The 23,103-nt window shown below is 50.5% G+C and overlaps 1 protein-coding gene across 7 annotated transcripts in view; it reads left to right on the forward strand.

Annotated features, from left to right (window-relative positions):
- Agap3 (ArfGAP with GTPase domain, ankyrin repeat and PH domain 3) overlaps positions 1-23,103 on the forward strand; it is a 51,252-nt gene that overhangs the window by 5,956 nt on the left and 22,193 nt on the right. For 3 of the 7 annotated variants that reach the window (XM_041640600.1, XM_041640596.1, XM_041640598.1), the window contains exons 2-8: positions 18,647-18,705; positions 18,956-19,043; positions 19,179-19,264; positions 19,345-19,486; positions 20,032-20,166; positions 20,304-20,431; positions 22,105-22,260. In XM_041640600.1, the coding sequence (XP_041496534.1) occupies positions 18,647-18,705; positions 18,956-19,043; positions 19,179-19,264; positions 19,345-19,486; positions 20,032-20,166; positions 20,304-20,431; positions 22,105-22,260 (794 nt within the window). Of the gene's footprint in view, positions 1-16,492; positions 17,439-18,646; positions 18,706-18,955; positions 19,044-19,178; positions 19,265-19,344; positions 19,487-20,031; positions 20,167-20,303; positions 20,432-22,104; positions 22,261-22,662; positions 22,821-23,103 lie in introns of those variants that run through there. The other 4 variants (XM_041640601.1, XM_041640603.1, XM_041640602.1 and 1 more) reach the window with 3 other exon arrangements.

Below are 23,103 nucleotides of genomic sequence, written 5' to 3' on the forward strand. Positions count from 1 at the left end.
GGGACTTGGGGAAACACATGCCTGCCTGTTCATTGCCTGAACATCAGCCTGTAATGCCACATCCTCTGTCAGGGGAGCTGGATTTAGTTCCATCTGGTGATGTGCCCCACTGCTGCCCTCCATCTCACAGTGTGTGCCCAGGACAAGGAGCTGCTCGCTTGTCCAGTGGATTCAGCTCTGGAGTGGAGGTGGGACAGGAAGATGAGCGGGCAGATGGGGCAGGGGTGTTGCCTGCTAGCTCTCTATGCTCCTTGGTCTTAAACTATGTCCTGAAAGCAAGACAAACTTCCTCGGTATTGCAGTTGCCCCTCGTTTTCCCAAAACGTCCTTTCCATTTTGCACATGAAATGGCCTGGGACTTAGCCTCCCAGAGGCCCCCAAATGAGCTACAGGGCCAGGGCCTTGGCCTGCTGTTCCTGCTCCTCACTTGGGAGGACTAAGAAGGCTTGGTCAGATGGGCACATGGTGGCATATGGTTGACCCACATAAATGGCTCTAAGGGAAGTGTTTGAGATTCAAACAGCCCTGGAGTTTAGCTATTAGAAACTTGTGGGGTCTAGTTTGCCATGACTCAGACCTCTTTATCCCTGCTGTAACTTTCTTCCCCCTTCCCTCCTCCCTCTCTCTCTCAAGATTTATTTATTTTAATGTGCATTGGTGTTCTGCCTGCATGTATGTCTGTACAAGGGTGCCAGATCCCCTGGAACTGAGTTACCCACAGTTGTGAGCTGCCATTCGGTGCTGGGAATTGAACCTGACTCCTGGAAGAGGGGTCAGTGTTCTTAACCGCTGAATCATCTCTCAAACCCTCCTGGTGTAATTTTTTTTTTCAATTTCTAGACTCTCCAGCTGAAGCATGACACTTGATGTTTTCACTTCCAGTCAGCTGAATGCATGGAGATAGCATAAATGAAGAGATGCTTACCCTAGAGACATTACAGTATATATATATATATATATATATTATATATAATTTTTTTTTATTTAAAATCTCAGTGTGGGCTAGAGAGATGGCTCAGCCATTAAGAGCACTGACTGTTCTTCCAGAGGACCCAGGGTCAATTTCCAGCACCCACATGGCAGCTCACAACTCCAGTTGCAGGGGACCCAACACCTATGGCAAAACACCAATGCACATAAAATAAAAATGAAAAAACACCTCAGCTAAGTAGTAGTAGTGCAGACCTTTAATCCTAGCACTGGGGAGGCAGAGACAGGCAGATCTCTGTGAGTTCGAGGCCAGCCTGATCTACAGAGCAAGTTCCAGGACACTCAGGGCTACACAGAAAAATCCTGTCTTGAAAAAGAATAACAACAACCCAAAGCCTCATTTGTGCCATCATAGTTGTGTATACCTTTGATTCCAACACTTGGGAGGCAGAGGCAGTTGAATCCATATGACTTTGAGGCCAGTCTGGTCTATGTTGGAAGTTCCAGCCAGCCAAAGCTTTACAGTGAGACCTTATCTCCAAGTAAATAAACAGTACCAGCCTCGTTTGAAGGACTGAAGAAATGGCTCTGTGGTTAAGGTCCCTTAGTGCTCTTTTAGATGCTGAGTTAAGTTCCCAACATGTGCATCACAATACATAACCTTCTGTAACTACAGTTCTAAGGGATTTGATACCCTCATAGGCCTCAAGCACATATGTGGTACAATGTGTACATGCACGCAGCTTTAGTTGTGTTTCGGTTTCTGTGATAATTCCAAAACCAAAAGCAACTTGGCGAGGAAAGGGTTTATTTCACCTTACAGCTTATATCCCATCTGGAAGGGAAGTAAGCAGTTACTCAAGGCAAGCATCTGGAGAGAGGAATGCTGTTTACTGGCTTGTTCTCCAGGCTTCCATTCAGCTACCTTTCCTTTTTTTCTTCTTTCTTTGTTGTTGTTTTTACTTTTGAGACAGGGTTTCTCTGTAGCCCTGGCTGCCCTGGAACTCACTCTGTAGACCAGGCTGGCCTTGAACTCAGAGATTTGCCTGCCTCTGCCTCCTTAGTGCTGGGATTTAAAGGGATACACTACCCCACAGGTTTCAGCTATATTTCTTTTTTTTTAAATATTTATTTATTATGTATACAATATTATTTCTGTGTGTATGTCTACAGGCCAGGAGAGGGCACCAGACCCCATTACAGATGGTTGTGAGCCACCATGTGGTTGCTGGGAATTGAACTCAGGACCTTTGGAAGAGCAGGCAATGCTCTTAACCTCTGAGCCATCTCTCCAGCCCCTCAGCTATATTTCTTAAATCTCCCAGGACCATCTGCCTGAGCTTGGCAGCAGTAGGCTGTCAACTGATTGGTGAACCAAGAAAATGTTCCACATGCTTGTCCCAGACCAATCTGATGGGGCATTTTGTCAATTGAGGTTCCTGATCCTCAGATGACTTTAGGTTGTTCACAGAAAAACTATCCAGCACAACTAAAATACTCACATACACAAAAGTCTCTCTCTACTTTTGGTGTTTTTGAGACAGGATTTCTCTATGTCACCCTGGCTGTTCAGGAACTCACTATGTAGACCAAGCTGGCCTCAAACCTGAAGATCTGCCTGCCTCTGCCTCCCAAGTGCTGGGATTAAAGGTGTGCACCACCACGCCCAGCACTAAAAAAAAATCTTAGTTAATACATGCTTAAAAAAAATACATGCTTATGTGCTTAAAAAAAAAGTATGTGTTTATTATACCCAACTGATACAGCACAGGAAGTTTTAACTATGACTGTCCTGCCTTCCTACCTAGACATTCTGTCAGGAGCACCTGCCCTGCTTCCTTAGACTCCTTTCCAGACAAGGTTTCTCATTGAACCTGGCCTCGACGATTCAGCTAAACTGGCTGACTGGGAAGTCCCAGGGAATCTCCTGTCTGTGCCACTTTCCCCACTGCTGTGATGACCGGCACATGCCACCATACCCAGCTTTTCTGTGTGGGTGGTTGGAACTGAATTCAGGTCCTTATACTTTGTTTCTTTTTTTTTTTTGGTTTTTCGAGACAGGTTTCTCTGTGGTTTTGGAGCCTGTCCTGGAACTAGCTCTTGTAGACCAGGCTGGTCTCGAACTCACAGAGATCCGCCTGCCTCTGCCTCCCAAGTGCTGGGATTAAAGGCGTGTGCCACCACCGCCAGGCTACTTTGTTTCTTTGATTGAGACTCAGTGTGGTCCTAACTGGCCTGGAACTTGCTACGCAATTGAGAATGACCTTGAACTGCTGATGCTTCGCTGCTTTTTCCTTTCCAAATGTTGGGGTTACAGGCAGGCAACATCATGTTGGCTTTACACTTTTCAAGAAAGATTTATTAGCCAGGCAGTGGTGTTGCACGCCTTTAATCCCAGCACTTGGGAGACAGAAACAGATGGAGCTCTGTGGGTTCGAGGACAGCCTGATCTACAAAGTGAGTTTTAGGACAGCCAGAACTACACAGAGAAACTCTGTCTTGAAAAACCAGAAAGAAAAAAGATTTATTTTATATGCATGAGTGTTTTGCCTGCTAGTATGAATATGCACAACGTGTGCATGCCTGGTACCAGTGGAATTGGAGTTATGGATAATTATGAGTTGTCATGTGGGTTCTGGGACCTGAACCCCAGTACTCTGCAAGAGTTACAAGTGCTTAACCACTGAGCCACCTCTCCAGCCCCTCCCCCCCCTCTCTCTCAAACACACACACACACACACACACACACACACACACACACCCGTACTTGGCTTTTGTTTTGTGGCAGATGCTGCAGTGGGAGAAGAGGAGCCAGAGGTTTGGCTTCTCATAGTAAGAATCATTTGTTGATTGGCAGTCCCCTGTGTAGGGAGTGAGGATGCTAGGTCCTTGTTCCTGCTCTGCGTCTGCCTGACTAGGACAGTGAAGGCAGTTTACTTCATGGCTCCGTGCCTATCTTTCCAGAGTCATATCTCAATTATGTCTACCTAAGAACTGTGCGGTTACAGTATTTAGAACCATCTCATGCTTGTTTTTGGGTCAGGGGTCCTAGCTGCCAACCAGGGGACTGAGGAGGACTACAAGCTCAGTACAGAGCCCTCTCTTTTGAGGCTTCTGTGATGTCTCACCTTAAAGCCTACAGGGGCTCATCAAGGGAATCGAGTCTGTGGGTGGAAGGAGAGTCTACACATTTGACATGTCTTAATCTTGGTGAGCTTAGAACAACAGGATCATACATGAGCTAGGCTAGTGCCTGGTACAAAGCCAGCCCATGATGATGGCAGTCATTATTTCAGAAGGCTGTGCAGAATCCTATATATGGTAAGTGCACACTGTTTATTACCTAGTTGTACATTTGTGATAGTTTCCTTTGGATCGTTTCCCAGATGAAGATGGTAAGATACAGAGTTCGCACATTTTTAGGACTTCTGCCACTGTTCTGACTCCCAGGGGTGGAGATAGCCTTTTCCCTGCCTACTTCCCTGACAGAAGAGAAAAAAATCAAAAAGGAAAAGTTGAAATGGCTTTCCCTGTTTCTACCTATATTTCTTTGATTATAAGCTTATTTGTTTTGCTATTTGATTGTTTTTATTAGGGAGAATCATTAAAGGTTTGTTGGACTAGGGGTGGAATACTTGCTTATCAAACAGAGTCCTGGCATCCATTCCTGGCAACATACACACACACACACACACACACACACACACACCATTCCTTCTCATTTGATTTAATTCTGCTCCTTTGTGCAGGCTCCTTTAGTGTTATTCCTGCATCTGTTCAGGCTTACTATTGAATTGTTTCTCTTTTCGGGGTCAGCCCTTCTACCCCATACCGAGTTTTCTTGTCCGCACTTTGGCCCACTGTGCTCTAAGCAGGACTGACAGAGCTGGTCCCTGATGGGGACCCTGTCCTTGACCGTCGTGGTACCTGCTGCATGGTGGTAGCTGTTGGACAGTGCTACCTTTTCTTTGCCTCAGCTCCCCTCCTTGGGTACCACCTACCGCCCTAGCATATGCACCCAAACCTAGCTTAGAGTGGATCAAAGCCAGTCCTGAGACTAGGAGTCAAGATGAAGGGTGAGGGCAATGTAGGCCCTTCAGGTGCTCCTGACAGGCAGGGCCTCCGATTCGTAGCATTTGTGGGACAGTGAGTATCACTCTTGTTTGGAGTATATTATTTTCTTTTAAGTTTTATTTATTTATTATGTATACAGTGTTCTGCCAGCATGCCAGAAGAGGGCACCAGATCGCATTATAGATGGTTGCTGGGAATTGAACTCAGGACCTCTGAAAGAGCAGCTGGTGCTCTCAGTGCTCTTAACTTCTGAACCCTTAGAGACTGTTTTCTGTTAAGACACCCTAACTATTTTATTCTGAGGAAACTTGTGGAGATTTGTCTGCTTTCCATGATTCAAAGCCCTGCTTGCTTGACTCTTGGCTCAAGTTTCTTCTTAGCCTTCTACATTGGAAGAAGTTGTCTAAGTGTAAGGAACCGAGTTAAGAGACAGGTTCTAGGGCTGGAGAGATGGCTCAGTGAATAAAAGCACTGTTGCACAAGTCTGAAGGACCTGAGTTTGCTCCTCAGAACCACAGTGGAAGCCAACTTCTTTTTTTGGGGGGTGGGGGTTTCGAGACAGGGTTTCTCTGTAGCTTTGGAGCTTGTCCCGGAACTAGCTCTTGTAGACCAGGCTGGTCTCCAACTCACAAAGATCCACCTGCCTCTGCCTCCTGAATGCTGGGATTAAAGGTGTGTGCCACCACCGCCCTTCTGGAAGCCAACTTCTTAAAGTTGCCCACCGATTCCCCACCCTGGAGCATACACCTACACACACATGATTCCCCACTGATTCCCCACCCTGGAGCATACACCCACACACACATGATTCCCCACTGATTCCCCGCCCTGGAGCATACACCTACACACACATGCGTACACATGCACAAACACAATTAAACAAATAAAAATGACCGTCAGTATGATGGCTCAACCAAGTTTGACAACTCAGGTTTAATCCCTGGTATCCACATAGTAGAACCAACTTTTGGGAATTGTCCTCTGGCCTCCATATGTGTGCTGTGACCTGCTTGTGCACATGTGCATTCATGTACACAAAATAAGTAAATAAATAAGTGCATGTAAAATAATGAACAAACAAATAAAACTGCATTCTGGATGATTCCTTCAAGTCTCTGTCCTTTTGCCTTTTCTATAAATACCCCTTTTTATGCAGTCATTTAATTTCTTTTTCAGTTTTGCAGATTTATCTTTACTCTGTGTGTGTTGTGTAGGCCTAAATATATATAAATGGTGTGCATCAGTGTCAGTGTGCCAGTGTTCATGGAGGCCAGAAGAGGCCATTGAAGTCCCTGAAATTACAGATAGTTCTGAGCTGCCCCATGTGAATATCTGGAACTAAGGACTTCTGCAAGAGCAGCAAGTGCTCTTGTAATTACTAAGCTGTCTCTCTAGCTCCTAACAAATATTTTTACTTATTTACTTTTTGTTGGTAGGACAGCACAGGGTCTCCCTATCTAACCCTAGTTGGCCTCAAACACATAGCCCACACAGCCTCCCTGTCTCAACTTTGCAAAGGCTTGGGATTACAAGCAGGTGCTACCATTCCCCAGTTAATATTTATTGAGCACCCACCAAGGTGATTGATGGCAAATATATCCACTTGAAAGCATTACAATGTACCCAGAAGGGTTTATTTTGCATTTATTTATTTGTGTGTGCACACATGCAGAAATAAGTAGCAACTAGGGAATTCTTTCTATCACATGGATCCTGCGGATAGAATTCAGGCCATCCTGCTTAGTTGCAAACACTTTACCTTGGCTGAGCCATCTTGCCAGTTCTCCTACCCCCTCTGCAGTGTTTAGTCCTGAATATTTTCTGAAAACCTAGAAGTATGACTTTTGTGTTTAGTGGTTCTTGTTCATGCTTCATAAAGTTCTGTCGAGGGAGTGGGAGGAGGGAGGGAGGGAGGGAAGTATGGCGACTCTTCCCTGCTCCTAGGGCAGTCTGGAAGGCCATGTGAGCTTTGCATCCGGCAGCATCCTGGTCACGTGTTAAGATTTTCCTGAGAGAGGGTGAATGAACTAAAGGCCTCACCCCATTCCAGCAGTTTAGGCAAGGACTCTTGTAAGATGTTTGTGGTTTGTCCTGACTTTATGGTAAGAGGTATCATGACTCTCACAATAAGATGTTTGTGGTTTGTCCTGACTTTATGGTAAGAGGTATCATGACTCTCACAACAAGCTTGTGCACACATTCTTCTTTTGGAAATGGGAGGCACTAAGGAGCCCCTCCAACCCCTCCCTCTAAGGTTTGTTCCTTGTTTTGTCTCATCCGTTCCCCCTTCCACCCATCCCCAGCTTCAGTGAAAAAGTAGAGAGTATTGAGCTGGGAGTGTCCCGGAGTGCTGCGGCAGTAACTGCGTGTCATAGCTGACTCCTTATTCCCATATCTGAACCCAGCAGTCAGACCCTGTTGTCCTCTGCCTTGTGTGCTGCTCAGATGGGACACTCCAAGCCTCCACAAGTCCAGTTTGGAGAGGCCTGAAGTGATATTCGTGTTAAGAGTTAATTCTCAGGGCAGTCTTGGCCCACACCTTTAGTCCCAGCACTTGAGAGCAGAGGCAGGAGGGTCTCTGTGAATTTGAGGCCAGCCTGATCTGCAGGACAGCCAGGGCTACACAGAGAAACTCTGTCTTCAAAAAAATCAAGCGATGGGCTGGAGAGATGGCTCAGTGGTTAGGAGCATTGCCTGCTCTTCCAGAGGTCCTGAGTTCGATTCCCAGCAACCACATGGTGGCTCACAACCATCTGTGGGGAGGTCTGGCGCCCTCTTCTGGCCTTCAGGAATACACACAGAATATTGTATACATAATAAATAAATAAATACATATTTTTTAAAAAAAATCAAGCGAACAACAACAGAAAGAATCAGTTTCTTCATCTTTGTCACTGTTAGGGGGCGATGCTGTCCTAAACCTGCTTAAGCCTCTTAAACATATTTGGACCCTCAACATAGCTGGTTCAAATTCTAGAGAGCTTCCTTGCCGACCTAGCGCCCAGAAGATTCTTAGCGTGTACACTTCTTTGTGTAGGACTTGAACCCTTGACCTGTCAGGGACAGACAGGTCACTGCCCTTTTATGTGTGGGAAACACTCTCTCCTAGCGGCCACAATTTTATCCGTGTACACTGGGTTAGACTGAACCTGTCTCTGTCCCAAATTAGTGTCCTACCCCCCCAAACCACCATCAGTCTACACATCCAGCCCCTCAACTCTGTCTCTAGCCGGGTGCTGCCTGCCCTGCCTGTCACGCTGTCCTGGAACTCACTCTGTAGACCAGGCTGGCTTTGAACTCAGGAGATTCACCTGCTTCTGCCTCCCAAGTGCTGGGATTAAAGGTGTACACCACTATGCCTGTCCATATTTTTTTTTTTAACGAGTCCAGAAGTTGTGGTCCATCTTAGGCAGGACCAGATGACTCTGAGGACAGCATGGGACCATTTCAAATATGAACATTGGCATCTTCCTTTTTCTGAGCTATGAGACCTCCTTCCCAGTGTCTTAGACCTGGTGACAGGGATACATTCCATGGACTTTGTTGAGCACTAGACATTGATGATACTTGGGTAGGGTAAGGAGAACAACTGGACTCTTCCTCAGAGGAGGGCCTAGAATAGGCCAAATTCAGGAGTATGGGGACACCATCTTAGGGAGCTTGGCAGATGATCACTTTCTGGATACTCTGACTACCCTATCCCTTTCTGCCTGGAAGCCAGGGTGGACTGGTATACCCAGGAGGAGGATACCATGGGGGGAAACTGAGGGCTGGCAGAGGTGTGATCTAAACATGGGGATAACAGTATCACAGCCATTTCTTAAAGATTTATTTATTTACTTATTATGTATACAGTGTTGTGTCTATCTGTATGCTTGCTGGCCAGAAGAGGGCACCAGATCTCATTACAGGTGGCTGTGAGCCAGAATGTGGTTGCTGGGAATTGAACTCAGGACCTCTGGAAGAGCAATCAGTGCTCTTAACCTCTGAGCCATCTCTCCAGCCCACAGCCATTTCTTGATCAACAATACAGTCCGCTGGGCCAGGCACCCAGATTGGAAGTAGGGTTAGGGTGTGTGTGTGTGTCGGTAAGTTAGCGTCAAAGAAAACTTGTGCTTTCAGAAAGCAAAGTCTCAGCCGGGCGGTGGTGGCGCACGCCTTTAATCCCAGCACTCGGGAGGCAGAGGCAGGAGGATCTCTGTGAGTTCGAGACCAGCCTGGTCTACAAGAGCTAGTTCCAGGACAGGCTCCAAAACCACAGAGAAACCCTGTCTCGAAAAACCAAAAAAAAAAAAAAAAAACCCAGAAAGCAAAGTCTCTTGTTTTAGCAGAATCCCGAGTGCACAGATTGTGGCTGGAAATGGGTGCTGCCTAGTGGCTGTGGAGCAAGAGTGGCTGAGCAAATGCTGGTGGGTGCAGCACTAGCCTACGAGCACGGCCAGACACAGTTTTACTGGAGTAGTGATTTTAGTATGAAAATTGCTGCCGTGGTGTGTTTTCAAACCACGCAAACGTGCCGCCCCTCATTCCATCACGTTTTGTGTTTGTGCTGCAAATGTCACAAGATTGACAGCTCTTGCTGTGGGTGATGAGGAACTGCAGGAGTCTGAGCTGGGGGGTGCAGGACCAGCTCTGTCATCTCAGGTAGAAAAGCAATGAGAGAGGGACTTGGTCTGGTACTTTGGTGGCCCAGATACTGCCCCACACACCCGTTATTCTCCTAACAGTGTAAGTTTTGGACCATCCTTACAAGGTATTGATTCCATTTTTCAGGTGGGAAAAGTTGAGGTATGGAGAAAATGCCCTACGCTATTTGATCATCATGGCAGAACATTTGAGGCAGTAGGGTAGTAGCAACCAGGTTTCTATGCCAAGAACTCTTCTCCTGCCCTATGTTAGTAAGCTAGGTTGTAGGGGGATACTTCCACATCCTGGGAACAAGCTGTACACAGCCCTTCCCCATGGCTTTAGTGTACCTTGATGGTCCTTGCCTGTGTCTGTGGTTGTGCTGGGTGGTAGTGGAGAGACTGCCTCCCCTTCCCCTGACGAATATCACTCTTATCTGGCGGATGGCTGCTGATAGTGTTCGCATCTCTAATGCATTACAAGCCTACCAGTAGAATTACATCTCTCCTCACACAGAGTGCGTGCGCTGGATAAGCAACTAACATGATCCCTTTTGCACAGAGCACCTGCAAGTTGTTAAGAAATAGGTTTGAAAAACCCAAGAGAAAAGCAGGACGAGAGAGATGAGATAAAGAGACTCATGTGGTCAGTCACCATGAAAAGATGCTCTCCTAGCATGCAGAGAAACATGCAGCCAGGAGGCACTGCATGCCTTGAACACAGAGCAGAGCCTGAAAGTTATGCTGGTATATGTGCATCTCTCTCTCTCTCTCTCTCTCTCTCTTTCTCTCTCTCTCTCTCTCTCTCTCTCTCTCTCTCTCTCATGTGTCTGTATGTATGTACACTCACTGGTTCCACTTTATCCTAATTCAGACCCTTATGGGCCAGAAAGCAGTGGTTTTGCAGCAGCACCTCTGACCTATTTCCTTCTTTCATATAATTTTTTTTTTTTTTTTTTGAGACAGGATTTCTCTCTGTAGCTCTGCTGTCCTGGAACTCACTTAGACCAGGCTGTTGGCCTCAAACTCACAGATCTGCCTGCTTCTGTCTCCTGAATGCTGGGACTAAAGGCATGGTGCCACCACCGCCCGGCCTTTCATGTGTTTTTTTATAAAATGGTCTCTTCCTTCAAAACTGAACACACTAGAGCCAGATGTGGGGCTCATGCTTGTAATTCTAGCACTGAGGATGCTAGGTAAGGCAGGATTGCCGTGATTTTAAAGCCAGGCTATTAGAGTGAGCCTGACCTAGAAGGGTCTAAATTGGGATAAAGAGGAACCAATCAAGTACACACACACACACACACACACACACACACACACGTGCGCGCACACCAGTCCACTGCCCTAGAGGAGGAAGTAACAGCGTTTTGTAACATTATGCGGGAGTTATGAGCCAGGTGTAGAGCTGCTGGGGCAAACCCAAGCAGGGGCCAATGTTAGGAGCACTCCCAAGCCCTTAAAAGTGTAAGCAGAAATCACTGCTCTCCCAAGCTGGAACCGCTACAGCTGCCTCCAAGAAATCATGAAATCTCAGTTAACAGCGCTGGGATATAGATATTGAAGACTCGGAAGCCTGCAGCTTGACCATGGCATCGGAGTCCTGGGCTTGATCTGGCTCTACCACCCACAGGCTGTGCAACCTTGGGCAGTGCACTTTCCTTCTTTGAGCACCACAGTGATCACCTCCAGTAAACTAAGCTGTGGCTTCTTCCCTGGAATCCTGGCAGGCTGAAGGAGACTGGGAACTTCTAAAAGCTACCTCAGCATAGAGTTTTTTCTATAGGGTCCTTGGTTTGTAGTTTCCTTGGGCAAAGAATCAACAAATTACCATGAGCCAGGTAGGAATTTATTGTCTTATTACAGTAATAACAAAAGTTTGGTGAAATCAAGATGCTATGATGGCCACACTACTTCTGAAGGTACTAGGAACACATCTGCCCTTGGCTTATAGGTGACCATTTTCTTCTTGTGTCTCTGTGTGGCCCCAGCTGGCCTCAACTTTCTATAGCTGAGAATGATTTTGAGCATCTCTGATCCTTCTGCCTTCTGAGCACTGGGATTACAGGTGTGCTTTACGTGGCTGGCTTATTCTTTGCTGGGATCAGTCCTAGGATTTTGCGCATGCTAAACAAACACTCTGCTAGCTGAGTGGCCCCATTGTGCCTCTTTACATTAGCATCCCCTGAAGGTTAGGCCAAATATCCCCTTTTTCTAAGGACACTGGGGTCAGGTGCTACTCTACTCCAGTCTGACCTCATCATCTTAGTAAGCACATGTCCAGCAACCATCTTCATAGGTTATGTCTGAGCTCTGTAGGTGGGGCCTCCAATTGGAAGGCTGAAGTAAGTGAGAGGGAACTTGCCTAGGCTGGGCTGCCCTGCGAGTTCACAACCTTTTCTTAGCAGGGAGGCCTGCACCTTTCACTGCTCATCTGCTGCCCACCAGGCCTCAAGACCCAGCTCGAGCTGGGAAGGCGCAATTTTTCTCTGTTTTGTACACCAAATCTGAGGTCAGCAAGGTTTCCATGAAGATAGGTGGTCACATAGCAAGTAGGTCCTATATTAGTGGCCTTTTTTTGTTCCTGGTGTCAAACACCCGGCAAAAAGCAGTTTCAGCAAGGAAAGGTTGATTTTGGTTTGCAGTCTGAGTGTACTGCCTGCCCATCGTCGTGGGGAAAAGCGAGGCAGGACCATGAGGCAGCAGGCCGGCCACATTGCGTCTGAAGTTGAGAGGAGAGATGGGGTGCTGGAGTTCAACTCCCTTGCTCTTTATGCAGTCCAGGGCTCAGCTGTGGGATGGTGGCACACATATTTAGGGCGTGCATCTTTCTACTTCAGCCAGTCCAACCTAGAAACTTCCTCACGGCCATGCTCAGAAGTTGGCTTTCCGGGTGATTTCAGGTTCTGTCTGTTGATAATCAGTGCTGAAGGATGAGTGTGAGCCAAGCTGTGCTCTTCTGCTCTGGGCTCGTGTGGATTGTGCTCCTGTGACTTAGTGTCTTCTTACTGTCCCTGCCAGGAACTGTTTCTTTGAGGCCCATCTCCTCTCCTTAAGGGAGAACCTGGTACACAATTCATGTGTTGCTAAACTTTAATTGAGTTCTGCAAAAAGCACATGAAGAAGTCTCAGAGTGGAGAGAGTCGGGTGATGTTGACAGGGGTGACTGAGGTCGTGTAGTCTTCCAGGGGAGGGACAGTTCCCCTGAGATTCCAGTGACCAAAAGGACAAGGAAGGGGTGGAGACTGTATGGTGAAGGGGAGGAAAGGGCGATCATAGGTGAGAGCAAGCAGGGTCAGGGGCGCAGGGGGTCATGAACACCCCAGTGGGCATGAATATATATGTCAGTGTGGTGGCAGAGAAGGTACGGAGACCATTAGGAAGTTGATGTGGTGGCATAGGTGGGCTATTGGACAAAGGAACCCCATTTTGGAGAGAGTTCTGATACAAAGGCTTGGATCAGTATGAAAGTGGTGGGAATAGGCATTGAGTGCCCTTGCTTCTTGGGCTTGAGCACCTAGGGGCAGATGCTCTGCCATTTGTCTTTGCAGAAGCAATTTGATGAGTTTTGCTACAGTTTCTAAGAAGGCAGTGTCCCCAACCTGGGAACTCTTTCTCTTGATTCCCTGACACCTGACCTGAACACCTGTGTTGGGGAAGAGCCCTCCAGACACAGCAGTTGCCCCTACCCCAGGGGAGTACATTATATGCCTTCTTTAGAGTGTGTCCTGCCCAAGGACCCTGCTGTTAGCATGCCTGCTGCAGGAAGGTGCTCTTCTGCCACCTTGTGGCCAGAAAGAGAATGGCTGGTCTTGGAGGCTCTGGGACATACAGGCCACACCTTAAGACACCTTATGTATTCCTTGGGAAGCCAGGTGCAAGCTTTGGTCTCCAGGCAGAAACTGAATGAGAGCCACCATTTTCTCGTGGATTGTGTAGGTTATAGCAGTCACTGTGCTTACCAGAGCATCAGTAGCTGCACTAGGTGGAGGCCTGTGGGAGTTACGCATAGCCGACCCTCCCCCTCTGCTGAGGAACCAGTGTTCTCTTCCCAGGTGTGTCTCCCATCTCATCCCTGCCCATGCTGTCCTTCTCTTAATGCCTAGGCTTCTCTGTGCCCAGACCCCTCTGTGCAGGGGTCTTGACACCCAGGTTAACAGGAACAGAGGGTTGCTTAGTGCTTGCCTTCTGCACACTCTGGCCAGGGAAGAAATTGTTTATCCTGACCTAGAATGCACAGTCAGGGTCTGAGAGATTTATTACTAATCCATCAGAAACTTCCAAAGGAGCCACTCAGCCCCTTTGGTACAGATGCAGCCTGGTACTTAAGAGAGCTATAAGGGGCTGGAGAGGTGGCTCAGAGGTTAAGAGCAGTGGCCGCTCTTTCAGAGGCCCAGAGTTCAATTCCCAGCAACCACATTGTGGTTCACAACCATCTGTAATGAGATGTGGTGTCCTCTTCTGGAGTGCAGGCAGAACATTGTATACACAATAAATAAATCTTTAAAAAATAATAGAAAAGAGAGCTATAAGAAACAGCTGCCCTAAGGAAAGTCTGGTTTTGGTCCTGTTTGGACAGTTGCAGCACATACCTTTCAAGGCCAGCATTGTAGGTAATTGTATGTGGAACAAGTGTATGAGTGTGCACACACGGCTGGAACTCACACCTCCCAGCTGCTCTCACACTACTATGCAGTCCACCCCTTGGGCACCTTATCCGCTGTCCCCTTTCGTCCTCAGACACTGGGCCCTCAGCTGCTGCCATGTGCTTGTATTTTCACTGGGTATGGGGGGCTTAGTGGGCAGTCCTATTCTTTTGTGGAAGCATAGTTTCTATGTGTGGGGCATAGGGACAGATAGATGAAGGAAGGCAGGGAGCTGTTCAGTCAGGGTTTCTATTGCTGTGATAAACACCATGACCATAAGCAACTTGGGAAGGAGAAGGCTTACTTTGCTTACACTTCCACATCACAGTCCGTCATTGAAGGAAGTCAGGGCAGGAATCAAAGCAGAGCACAGGAAGGAGCGTTGCTTATTGGCCTGCTCCTCATGGGTTGTTCAGCCCAGGCTCACCTGCCCAGGGCTGGCACCACTCCACATAGTAATCATTAAACAAGAAAACGCCCCCACAGACTTGGCAATCTTATGGAGGCATTTTCCCAATTAAGAGTCCCTCTTCCACCTGATATGATGGTACACGCCTTTAATCCCAACCCTCAGGAGGCAGAAGCAGGAGGATCTCTGAGTTGGAGGCCAGCCTGGGCTATAAAAAGTGAGTTCCAGGACAGCCAAAGCTACATAGAGAAACCCTGTCTTGAAAACCTGAAGAAGAAAAAAAAGAAAGATTTCCCTCTTCCCATATATGTCTAGGTTTGTGTCGGTTGACAGAATCAGATATCACAGGAAGCTGAAGTAAAAGAAGAAGACTTAATGTTTCCCTGATCTGTAGCTCAGGACATTTGGCCGACTTAATGTTAGAAGGTGTGAGTCAAGAGTGCTGGAGTGTGTCTGTGTCCCTGGGCCTGCCTGAGATCCTGGCTTCTCTGTGGAACCGCCTATTACATCTAGTGCTAGGAACAGGGAAGCAACCATCATCCTCTCCACTCTTAATAACTAGTCCCACGAGAATGCAGAATGACCTGGAGATCCAGCCCAGGACTTGAGAGTTTCCAGCTCTCCTTCCTAGGAGCACCTTGATTGGAGAGGCCCTGCCTTCCCAGGCATTCCCCTAACCCCAGCCCCCTCAGGAATGTGCTGCGTTCTTTCATCTGCTTGTTCTCACTAGGACCATGGGATTCTAAAACTGGATAGGACTTGGAGTTGGGCTGGGCTGGGTGGAGGCAACCGGGAGGATGATCCCTTTCCAGGGACTCTCAGTCAAGCGCTACCCAAAACTGGTTTCTCCCGATCTGTTCCTGGTGCTAGTGGTTGTCCTCTGGATGATGGAAGCTGGCTGTCTGGGCCAGGGGGCACAGAGTGGTGCTAATAGCGTCATGTCCATAGTATGGAGCTTTTGCCCATCCTGGGCATTGTGTGCAGCCCACACTACTGATGCTAAAAAGATATTGTAATTAGGGGTGTTTTAGTTTACAGTGTCAGCTCAGAAAGGTGAGGACCACAACCTGTCACTGCTATCTCCAGGACGTAGCTAGGCAGTGGGGGCTCAGGAGTCTTTCCTGAGCACGGAGGTTTTACCTTTAGATTTTCCTGCTGCCCTTTGGTCTAGTCCAAGCAAAACTATCTTCTGAGTTTTATAATCTCCAGAGAAAAAGACTTTCTCAGTCATCAACAGAAGCCGCTGTAGCATCAAGCACCTCTCAGCTTTAAGAATGTCAGAGCCAAAAACTGAGATATAGTCATTTTGCTAAGTTCTCCAGCTTGAAGATAGAAGTCTGAAGCTCAGAGATGACATGAGATTTGCCAGTGTCCTGGCTCAGAATTTGGGCTTCTAACGAATTTGGCTGATCCTGGGGTCCTTGGTCTTGGTCCTCTCTCTTTGGAGAATGAAGAAATGGCTCACTTTTCTCCAAAACGGTGCTTTGTGTGGGGTATGCTTGGGGGACTGTTATTTATTTGGCCTGTTCTTAATGACAGCTCCTCACCTACCTGCCCAGTCTTAGGAGGAGCCCTGGCTGGAATTTCCTGTTTTCTGAGGGCTCCCAGGGGCTGCCCTAGCAGGCCGACTGCCCTGTGCCGCCGTTCCTGGGTGTTCCAGGCCAGACTTGCCGCCTCTCCTGGTTAGGCTGGCTCCAGGCCCTTCCAGGTCTGGGCTTGCAGGCTCGAGGTGGAGGTGTTGAGGGATTCGGTTGGCCCGCACCAGGTGCCCAGAGGCCGGAGGTCCGTGCGCCCCGGCCGCGGCCCCGGCCCGGGCCCAGCCCCGCATCCCTCGCCATGGGCCTGGCCTTCGCCTGTGGGCCCTGAGCATGGAGCGGGGCTGGCCGCCGGGGGAGAGCTGCAGCGGGGAGCGGCCCGCCGTCTGCCGCCGCGCCCTCAGCGTCTGCGACTCGCTGGACTTGCACAGCTCCCCGGCCGATCGGACCGCCGCCGCCCTGCAGGCCGCCCTGTGCGCCGCGCGCGAACAACCCGCGCGGCCGCGGAGCGTGTGCTCCGGAACCCCGGGGTCGGCGCCCTCCGGCGCACGCGGCCTGCTGCTCGGCCTCCTTCGCCCGCGCCACGGCCGTCGGGGCCCTGCGCCCTCGGAACGGCCTGGCTCGCCGGCGCCCAGCCCTGAGCCCAGCCCGGCGCCCGTCCGGCGCAGCCGCGGCCCCGGAGAACGGGCAGCCAGGCCACGGCCCACCAGCATGACGTTCCTGGAGGTGAACCGTCTAGAGCTGGCGGCGACGGAGACACCGGGTGCGGGGCTTGGCCGAACGGGGAGTTCGGGCTTCCTGCGGGGCGCGTCGCTGTGGAGTAGCCAGCGCTGGCAGGTGTTCCGCGGTGGCGGCGGACGCGGCAGCACGGAGAGTCCCCGGCGCGGCTTGTCTGCGCTCAGGAAGAGCTTCAGCTTCCGTCTGCGCCGCGGCCAAGAGATACGGCGCTCCGAGTCGGGGCTGCTTGCCCGGCCGCCCCGCGCGCGCACCCGCAGCGACGGCGACGCCAGCTCCTTGGGTACCTTTCCCAGCCGTCGAGACCTGCTGGGCGCCGACATCCCGTGCGCGCCGCCAGAGCCCGGCCGCCCCCGCGCCGCCGCCAGCCTCTGGAAGCTGCTCACCAGCCGCTTCCGCAAGAAAGAGCCCGCACCTGCGGCGCCGGCGCCGCTGTGGAGCCGCCGGGCAGCCCGGGCCCCGGGGCTCCTGGGCACTTCGAGCGGTAAGGGGGAACGCCCGCCGTGCGCCATGGTGGCCTCTTAAGTTGGAGTCCGGCCGAAAACACTTTGTGTGAGAGACGATCTGAACCTACCTGGTAGAGACTGGTGGGTGGGTGTACATTGCCTGGTATAGCTGGGTCTGACCCAAGTGCCCTCGCCGCCCAGGTGGTACGTCTAGGGTCGTTGGAAGTATTCAGAGGCAATAGCAGTGGCAGAGAATTCCAGGCAGTGGGACTGTCCATAGCATCTTGGCGTGGTGTCCTAGGAGACCTGAAGGACTGGGGTTACAGTGCCACCCTCTTTCTATAGGGTGGATACAGTAAAATATGGCTGGCTGCTTGGGAAAGGAGCTCTAGGCAGGGCTAGAGTTTCCTGAGAGCTGGGACCTCACTCTAGCTGGCTCTGCAGCTGAGGTCAGGGGCTGATTGTGAACTTGAATAAGATAACGCTGTGAAACATCTGTGGGCTGAGCCAGTGAGTGGGAGCTGGGCTGGACAGCAAGCACTGCCCAGACGAAGTACAGCCCAGTTCTGGCCATCTAGACTTGTTGGGGAATAGTTGAGCACTGGCTGTCAGGTCATGGGCACTGAGTAGCAAGAGGCTTTCCTTCCCAAGGACCTTGTCTGAGTCTAGGGGGCCATTGGTGCTGGGTGTGGTCTAATGAGAGGGAGCCTGGGGGCTGGTCTCCTGCAGAGGCGCTGGGGAGAAGCCCTGGCAGAGCCTGGTAGATGTATCTCATTGGACCTTTACAGTACAGCGCCAGGTGAAGCTCCTCCTTCTTCGCCCTGGCTCAGGAATGTGGTAGGTGGCCCCACCCTGCCAAGGGTGAGCTGTTCCTACTCGCAGGAAGGAGACTGGTCCCCCTTGCCAGGGCCCTGCCTATTTTGGGTCTGGTCTGAGACCTGCTGGAGTAGCCTCTCACCTGGGTGAGAGGCTTCAGGCACCAGGCCAGGTGATCTCATGTGGAATCTATGCCCCTGATGGACCATGAAGAGGAGTATGGGCAGGAAGAGCCTCAGCTCACAGCCTGCCCTGAAGACTGTCTTTGCTCTGTTCCTAGGGAGTTAGGAGCGAGGGGCAAGGTTCCACAGAGGACAGTAATCTCCTGTGCCCTTGACTGAGAGAGGGGTGTTGTAGGTGGCCGTGGTGAAGGCTAGGGCAAGTGTGTGTGTACCACCACGGCCCTGATGGAATGGCTCTGTCTTTGCAGACTCATTTGTGAACAGCCAGGAGTGGACCCTGAGCCGCTCTGTGCCAGAGCTCAAAGTGGTGAGTGGGCCCATGGGAGCCTAGAGGCCCTGTGACTGGGTGGGCCAGACTTTATTTAGGTTGTGGGTCTGGACATTGGTTCTCCTGACTTCCAGTCTTTCCTCTCCTGCCTTGCTCCCTCCCTCCTCTGGCGATTTCTGGGCCTTTCTCTACCTTTCCAACCTGCATGTTCCTTCCTTACTCTTAAGCCCCAATCTCACTTTTTCCTTGTGCCTTTCTGACCGCTGATTTACCCATTCCTCTTCTGCAGGGCATAGTGGGGAACCTGTCTAGTGGGAAATCAGCCTTGGTACACCGATACCTGACAGGGACCTACGTCCAGGAAGAGTCCCCTGAAGGTGAGCATCACAGGCTAGGCTACCCTAGAAGCTGGCCATAGGTTGCCTCTTTGTCCACCATTGTATACACACACACACACACACACACCCTGTTCCCTTTCTTTACATTTGGCTCTGACCTCCATTCTGTCCTAGGGGGTCGATTTAAAAAGGAGATTGTGGTGGATGGCCAGAGTTACCTGCTGCTGATCCGAGATGAAGGAGGTCCCCCTGAGCTCCAGGTGATGCTCCTGTTGACATGCATGCCTAGTGCCCACGTTCACCAGGGCCAGTGGGGTGCTGACTCTGCTTATCTCCCCAGTTTGCTGCCTGGGTGGATGCAGTGGTGTTTGTGTTCAGCCTGGAGGATGAAATCAGCTTCCAGACGGTGTACAACTACTTCCTGCGCCTCTGCAGCTTCAGAAATGCCAGCGAGGTGCCCATGGTGCTAGTGGGCACACAGGGTGAGGCAGGCCATGCTGTATGGCAGGGTATGGTGGTGGACCAGTGAAGTTTCCATAAATAGGCCGTGAGACACTCCTCCTCCCCTCCAGTTCCGACTCCTTGCCGAGCAGAGACAGGCTCTTAACTACCATGGGACCTGTAACCCAGGGTCTTTAATTTGTTTTTCTCTGGATGATTCTGAAAGTCTATGTGATTATTATGTCCATAGTTTTCACTGTTATTATTTATTTATGAAATAAGATCTCACTCTGTAGCCCAGGCTGACCTTGAATTCGCGATTCTCATCTTAGCTTCCCAAATCTAGGATTATAGGCATGTGCCATAACACCAAGCTATATCCACATTTGTTTTCATTGAATGGGCATGGACTCATTAAATCATTGGTTTGTTTCTTCACTCAAAAAGGCATTAGTAGAATGAAGCAAGGTCTAGGCACCTGAGTTCTCCATACTCTGTGCACCCCACTTGGCCCTCTGCCTGCCCACCAGTGCATTGCCCTCTATTGCTTCTCAGCCAGCTGAGTGATTCCCCCATCTTCCAACAGATGCCATCAGTGCCGCCAATCCCCGGGTCATTGATGACAGCAGGGCCCGCAAGCTGTCCACAGACCTGAAGCGCTGCACCTACTACGAAACATGTGCAACCTATGGGCTCAATGTGGAACGAGTCTTCCAGGATGGTAACTCAGGATCCCAAAGCTGGGTATAGGGTGGCTCTGTGGCAAGCGACTAATGCAATGTGTATTTGGGGAGCCGCCAAGCTAGGCTTTCAACCCCTCTCTTCAGCCAGTAGAATTGATTTTGCTATTCCCTGCAGTGGCCCAGAAAGTGGTAGCCTTGCGGAAGAAGCAGCAGCTGGCCATTGGGCCCTGCAAGTCCCTGCCCAACTCACCCAGCCACTCGGCCGTGTCTGCTGCCTCCATCCCGGCTGTACACATCAATCAGGTGCGGTCACCTCCCTGTACTCCCTGGCCTTGTGTGTCTGTTTCCCAGCATCTTTGCCTCATCCTCACCCTTGCTCTCGACTCCTAACCTTGCTTGTGGCTCCAGTTTCGTGTAGCCTGCATGGTTGGCCTTGGTCTGGGCTCTTCCTTGTGGCAACTGCCCCTTATCCCAGTTTCTATGCTATTCACTCCTCTGTCTTCCCTCCCAACTACTTTAGCTAAGACATCACAAACACATACTCTAGTGAACTCTCTTTAAATAGTCTCCTAAGCTACTGCTTAAGGAACCTTAGCAGGCACGAGAGGTGAGTTCTGCTGTGCTCTGCACCCCTCTTGCTGAGGCAGGCTGGGCCTGTCTTCTCTGATGGACAAACACTTCCACTTGGTTGCAGGTGCAGTGCCTTCTTCCCAGAGAGGAGGAAGTGACTGACAGCCCAAGCCTACTAGGCACTAAGGCTGGCCCTCTGTGCCCTGTGGCAGTGTTTTTATATTAGAAGAGCAGCATATCCTCATGAAGGTGCTTGGATTTCAGCTCCACTCGGAATGCGCAGACTCTGAGCCAGTTCCTGCCATTGCATGTCCTGTCATACCATCTGGACATTTGTCTATACCTGGGCCTATTATTGGGTTAGTGTTTGACCTTTGACTTGTGGGCCAGTGCTTGCTTCCATAGCTGCATACCCTTCCTGCTCTGCTTCACCGCCCTTTGCCGCAAGCCCAGAGTCATCCTCAGTGGTTAATGGTCGGTCGCTGCTTTCCAATGACAGCTTGGCTATAGTGCCAGGACCCTTCTTCTTAGGACTTGTAAGAAAGCACAGGATTCTTAACACTGTTCCTCAGTGAAAAGATGGGGGATAAGGAGGGGACAGAGAAGAATGTCTTTATATCTTTTAAGTGGTACACCTACCTTCACCAACAGGGCTAAGGTCACACTCTGCCCCTTCGCAGTGGGCCTGCCCTTGGGGGGCTGCTATGGGCAGGGGTGCATTGCAGTCCCTTGGTTATTACTGTTGGAGATGGGACCTGGCACTCTAGTGAGGCCTGATTTCCATGCGCCATCTCTCTGGTCCTGGGAAGACACTTGTGTGGCCTCTGTCTCCATCCTAGAAACATTTCTGGCCCTTTTTTTTTTTTTTCCTTTTCCTCTTCCATTCCCCATCTGCAGCTTATTGTGTGTGGCAGCCTTTGCTCTGTTCTGCACTGTACCTCAGACTGTTGCTTTCTGCCATATACTTTGTCAAAGCAAACCTCAGACTGCCAACATCCTGAGAGAACCCAGCCTTCTGCCCCTGATTTTGAGGATTTAGAAATGGTGACCTACTTCCTTGTCCCAGACCACTTGCAAACCATGCTGCCACTGTTGGCTCACTTTCAGGCTATGTCCCTGATTTTGGAATGTTAGCTTCTGCCCCGGATTTAGTTATTAGGTTCGCACAGAAGCATCCCCATCCAATCCCTTCCAGCACCCCAGTAAAGTTTCTCATGGTGGCGGTTGGATTCCATTGGCCTCCGGGACATGCCAGCTCCCTTCAGTACCACCTTTAGGAGTCAGTGACCCTTCTGCTGCCTCTTGTGCTGTCCGCCCCCTCCCCAAGTCACACTCTCAGTAGCCCTCTCTATTCTTAGGCCACGCCCCCTGCCCAGGTCACTCTCAGCAGCCCTCTCTATTCTTAGGCCACGAATGGCAGCAGCGCCTTCAGTGACTACTCGTCCTCAGTCCCCTCCACCCCCAGCATCAGCCAGCGGGAGTTGCGCATCGAGACCATCGCTGCCTCCTCCACCCCCACGCCCATCCGCAAGCAATCCAAGAGGCGCTCCAACATCTTCACGGTACGTGCCCCGTCCTCCTCCCTGCCCAGCTGCCATCACTGCGCAGGCAGGGCTGCGCCGAGCTCCCGAGCAGGAGGGCAGGCAGCCCCAGGTCAAGAGGATGCAGTCTCTTTCACACTTAGACACACAGGGCTCCTCAAGGTTCCTCATTGGACCCGCAGCATCTTCCAGGCCATACCTCTTGAGCCCAGGAGGGCCTTCCCTCAGACCTTCCCCTGTGCACATGCTCACCCCCTGTAGCCTCCCTCCCTCCCAAACCATAGAGTTTCTGTATCAGCTTGAAGGGATCTTTGGACTTGTGGCCTAACTTCCCTGACCCCCTTTGATTCAACAGCTAATGAACCGGAGGCCGGAAGGCTGTTTGCCCAAGGCGACACAGAGGGTTAGCTGGCCGAGCTAGAGTCCCAGCCAGGCCTCCCAGTCTGCCTTCCGGCTCTTTTTCCGTTACCCCACTGCCGAGGGGAACATTCATGCTTCCCACCCACCGCTGTGATTGGTTTAACAAAGGCTTAGCCATCTTTTCCTGGGCTTCACCACGCTGCCTCGTGCCTCCCGCTCAGGTTTGTCCGGTCTCCTTGTGAGCTCCTTGCCCTTCCCCACCAACCTCATGCCCCTACCCGGGGTCCACTGAGCCTCCCTGCTCAGGGGCAACCCCTCAGCTCTTTGGTCCCTGAACTTACCACTCCCCATCCCAGTTTTTACACACCATGCCCTCCCTGCCCTGGCTGTGGCCCTTCTGTGAGGCTCTGGCTGAACTGTTCCAGGAGCTGTGGGCAGACAAAAGGTGGGTGAGCAGCCTGTCCCTCTGCATCACACCACACCTCTTTCTGAGAGCCAGGGCTT

Source organism: Microtus oregoni, unplaced genomic scaffold (assembly GCF_018167655.1).
Source record: "Microtus oregoni isolate MIOR12 unplaced genomic scaffold, Mior012 000064F_ref0000363, whole genome shotgun sequence".
Lineage (NCBI taxonomy): Eukaryota > Metazoa > Chordata > Mammalia > Rodentia > Cricetidae > Microtus > Microtus oregoni.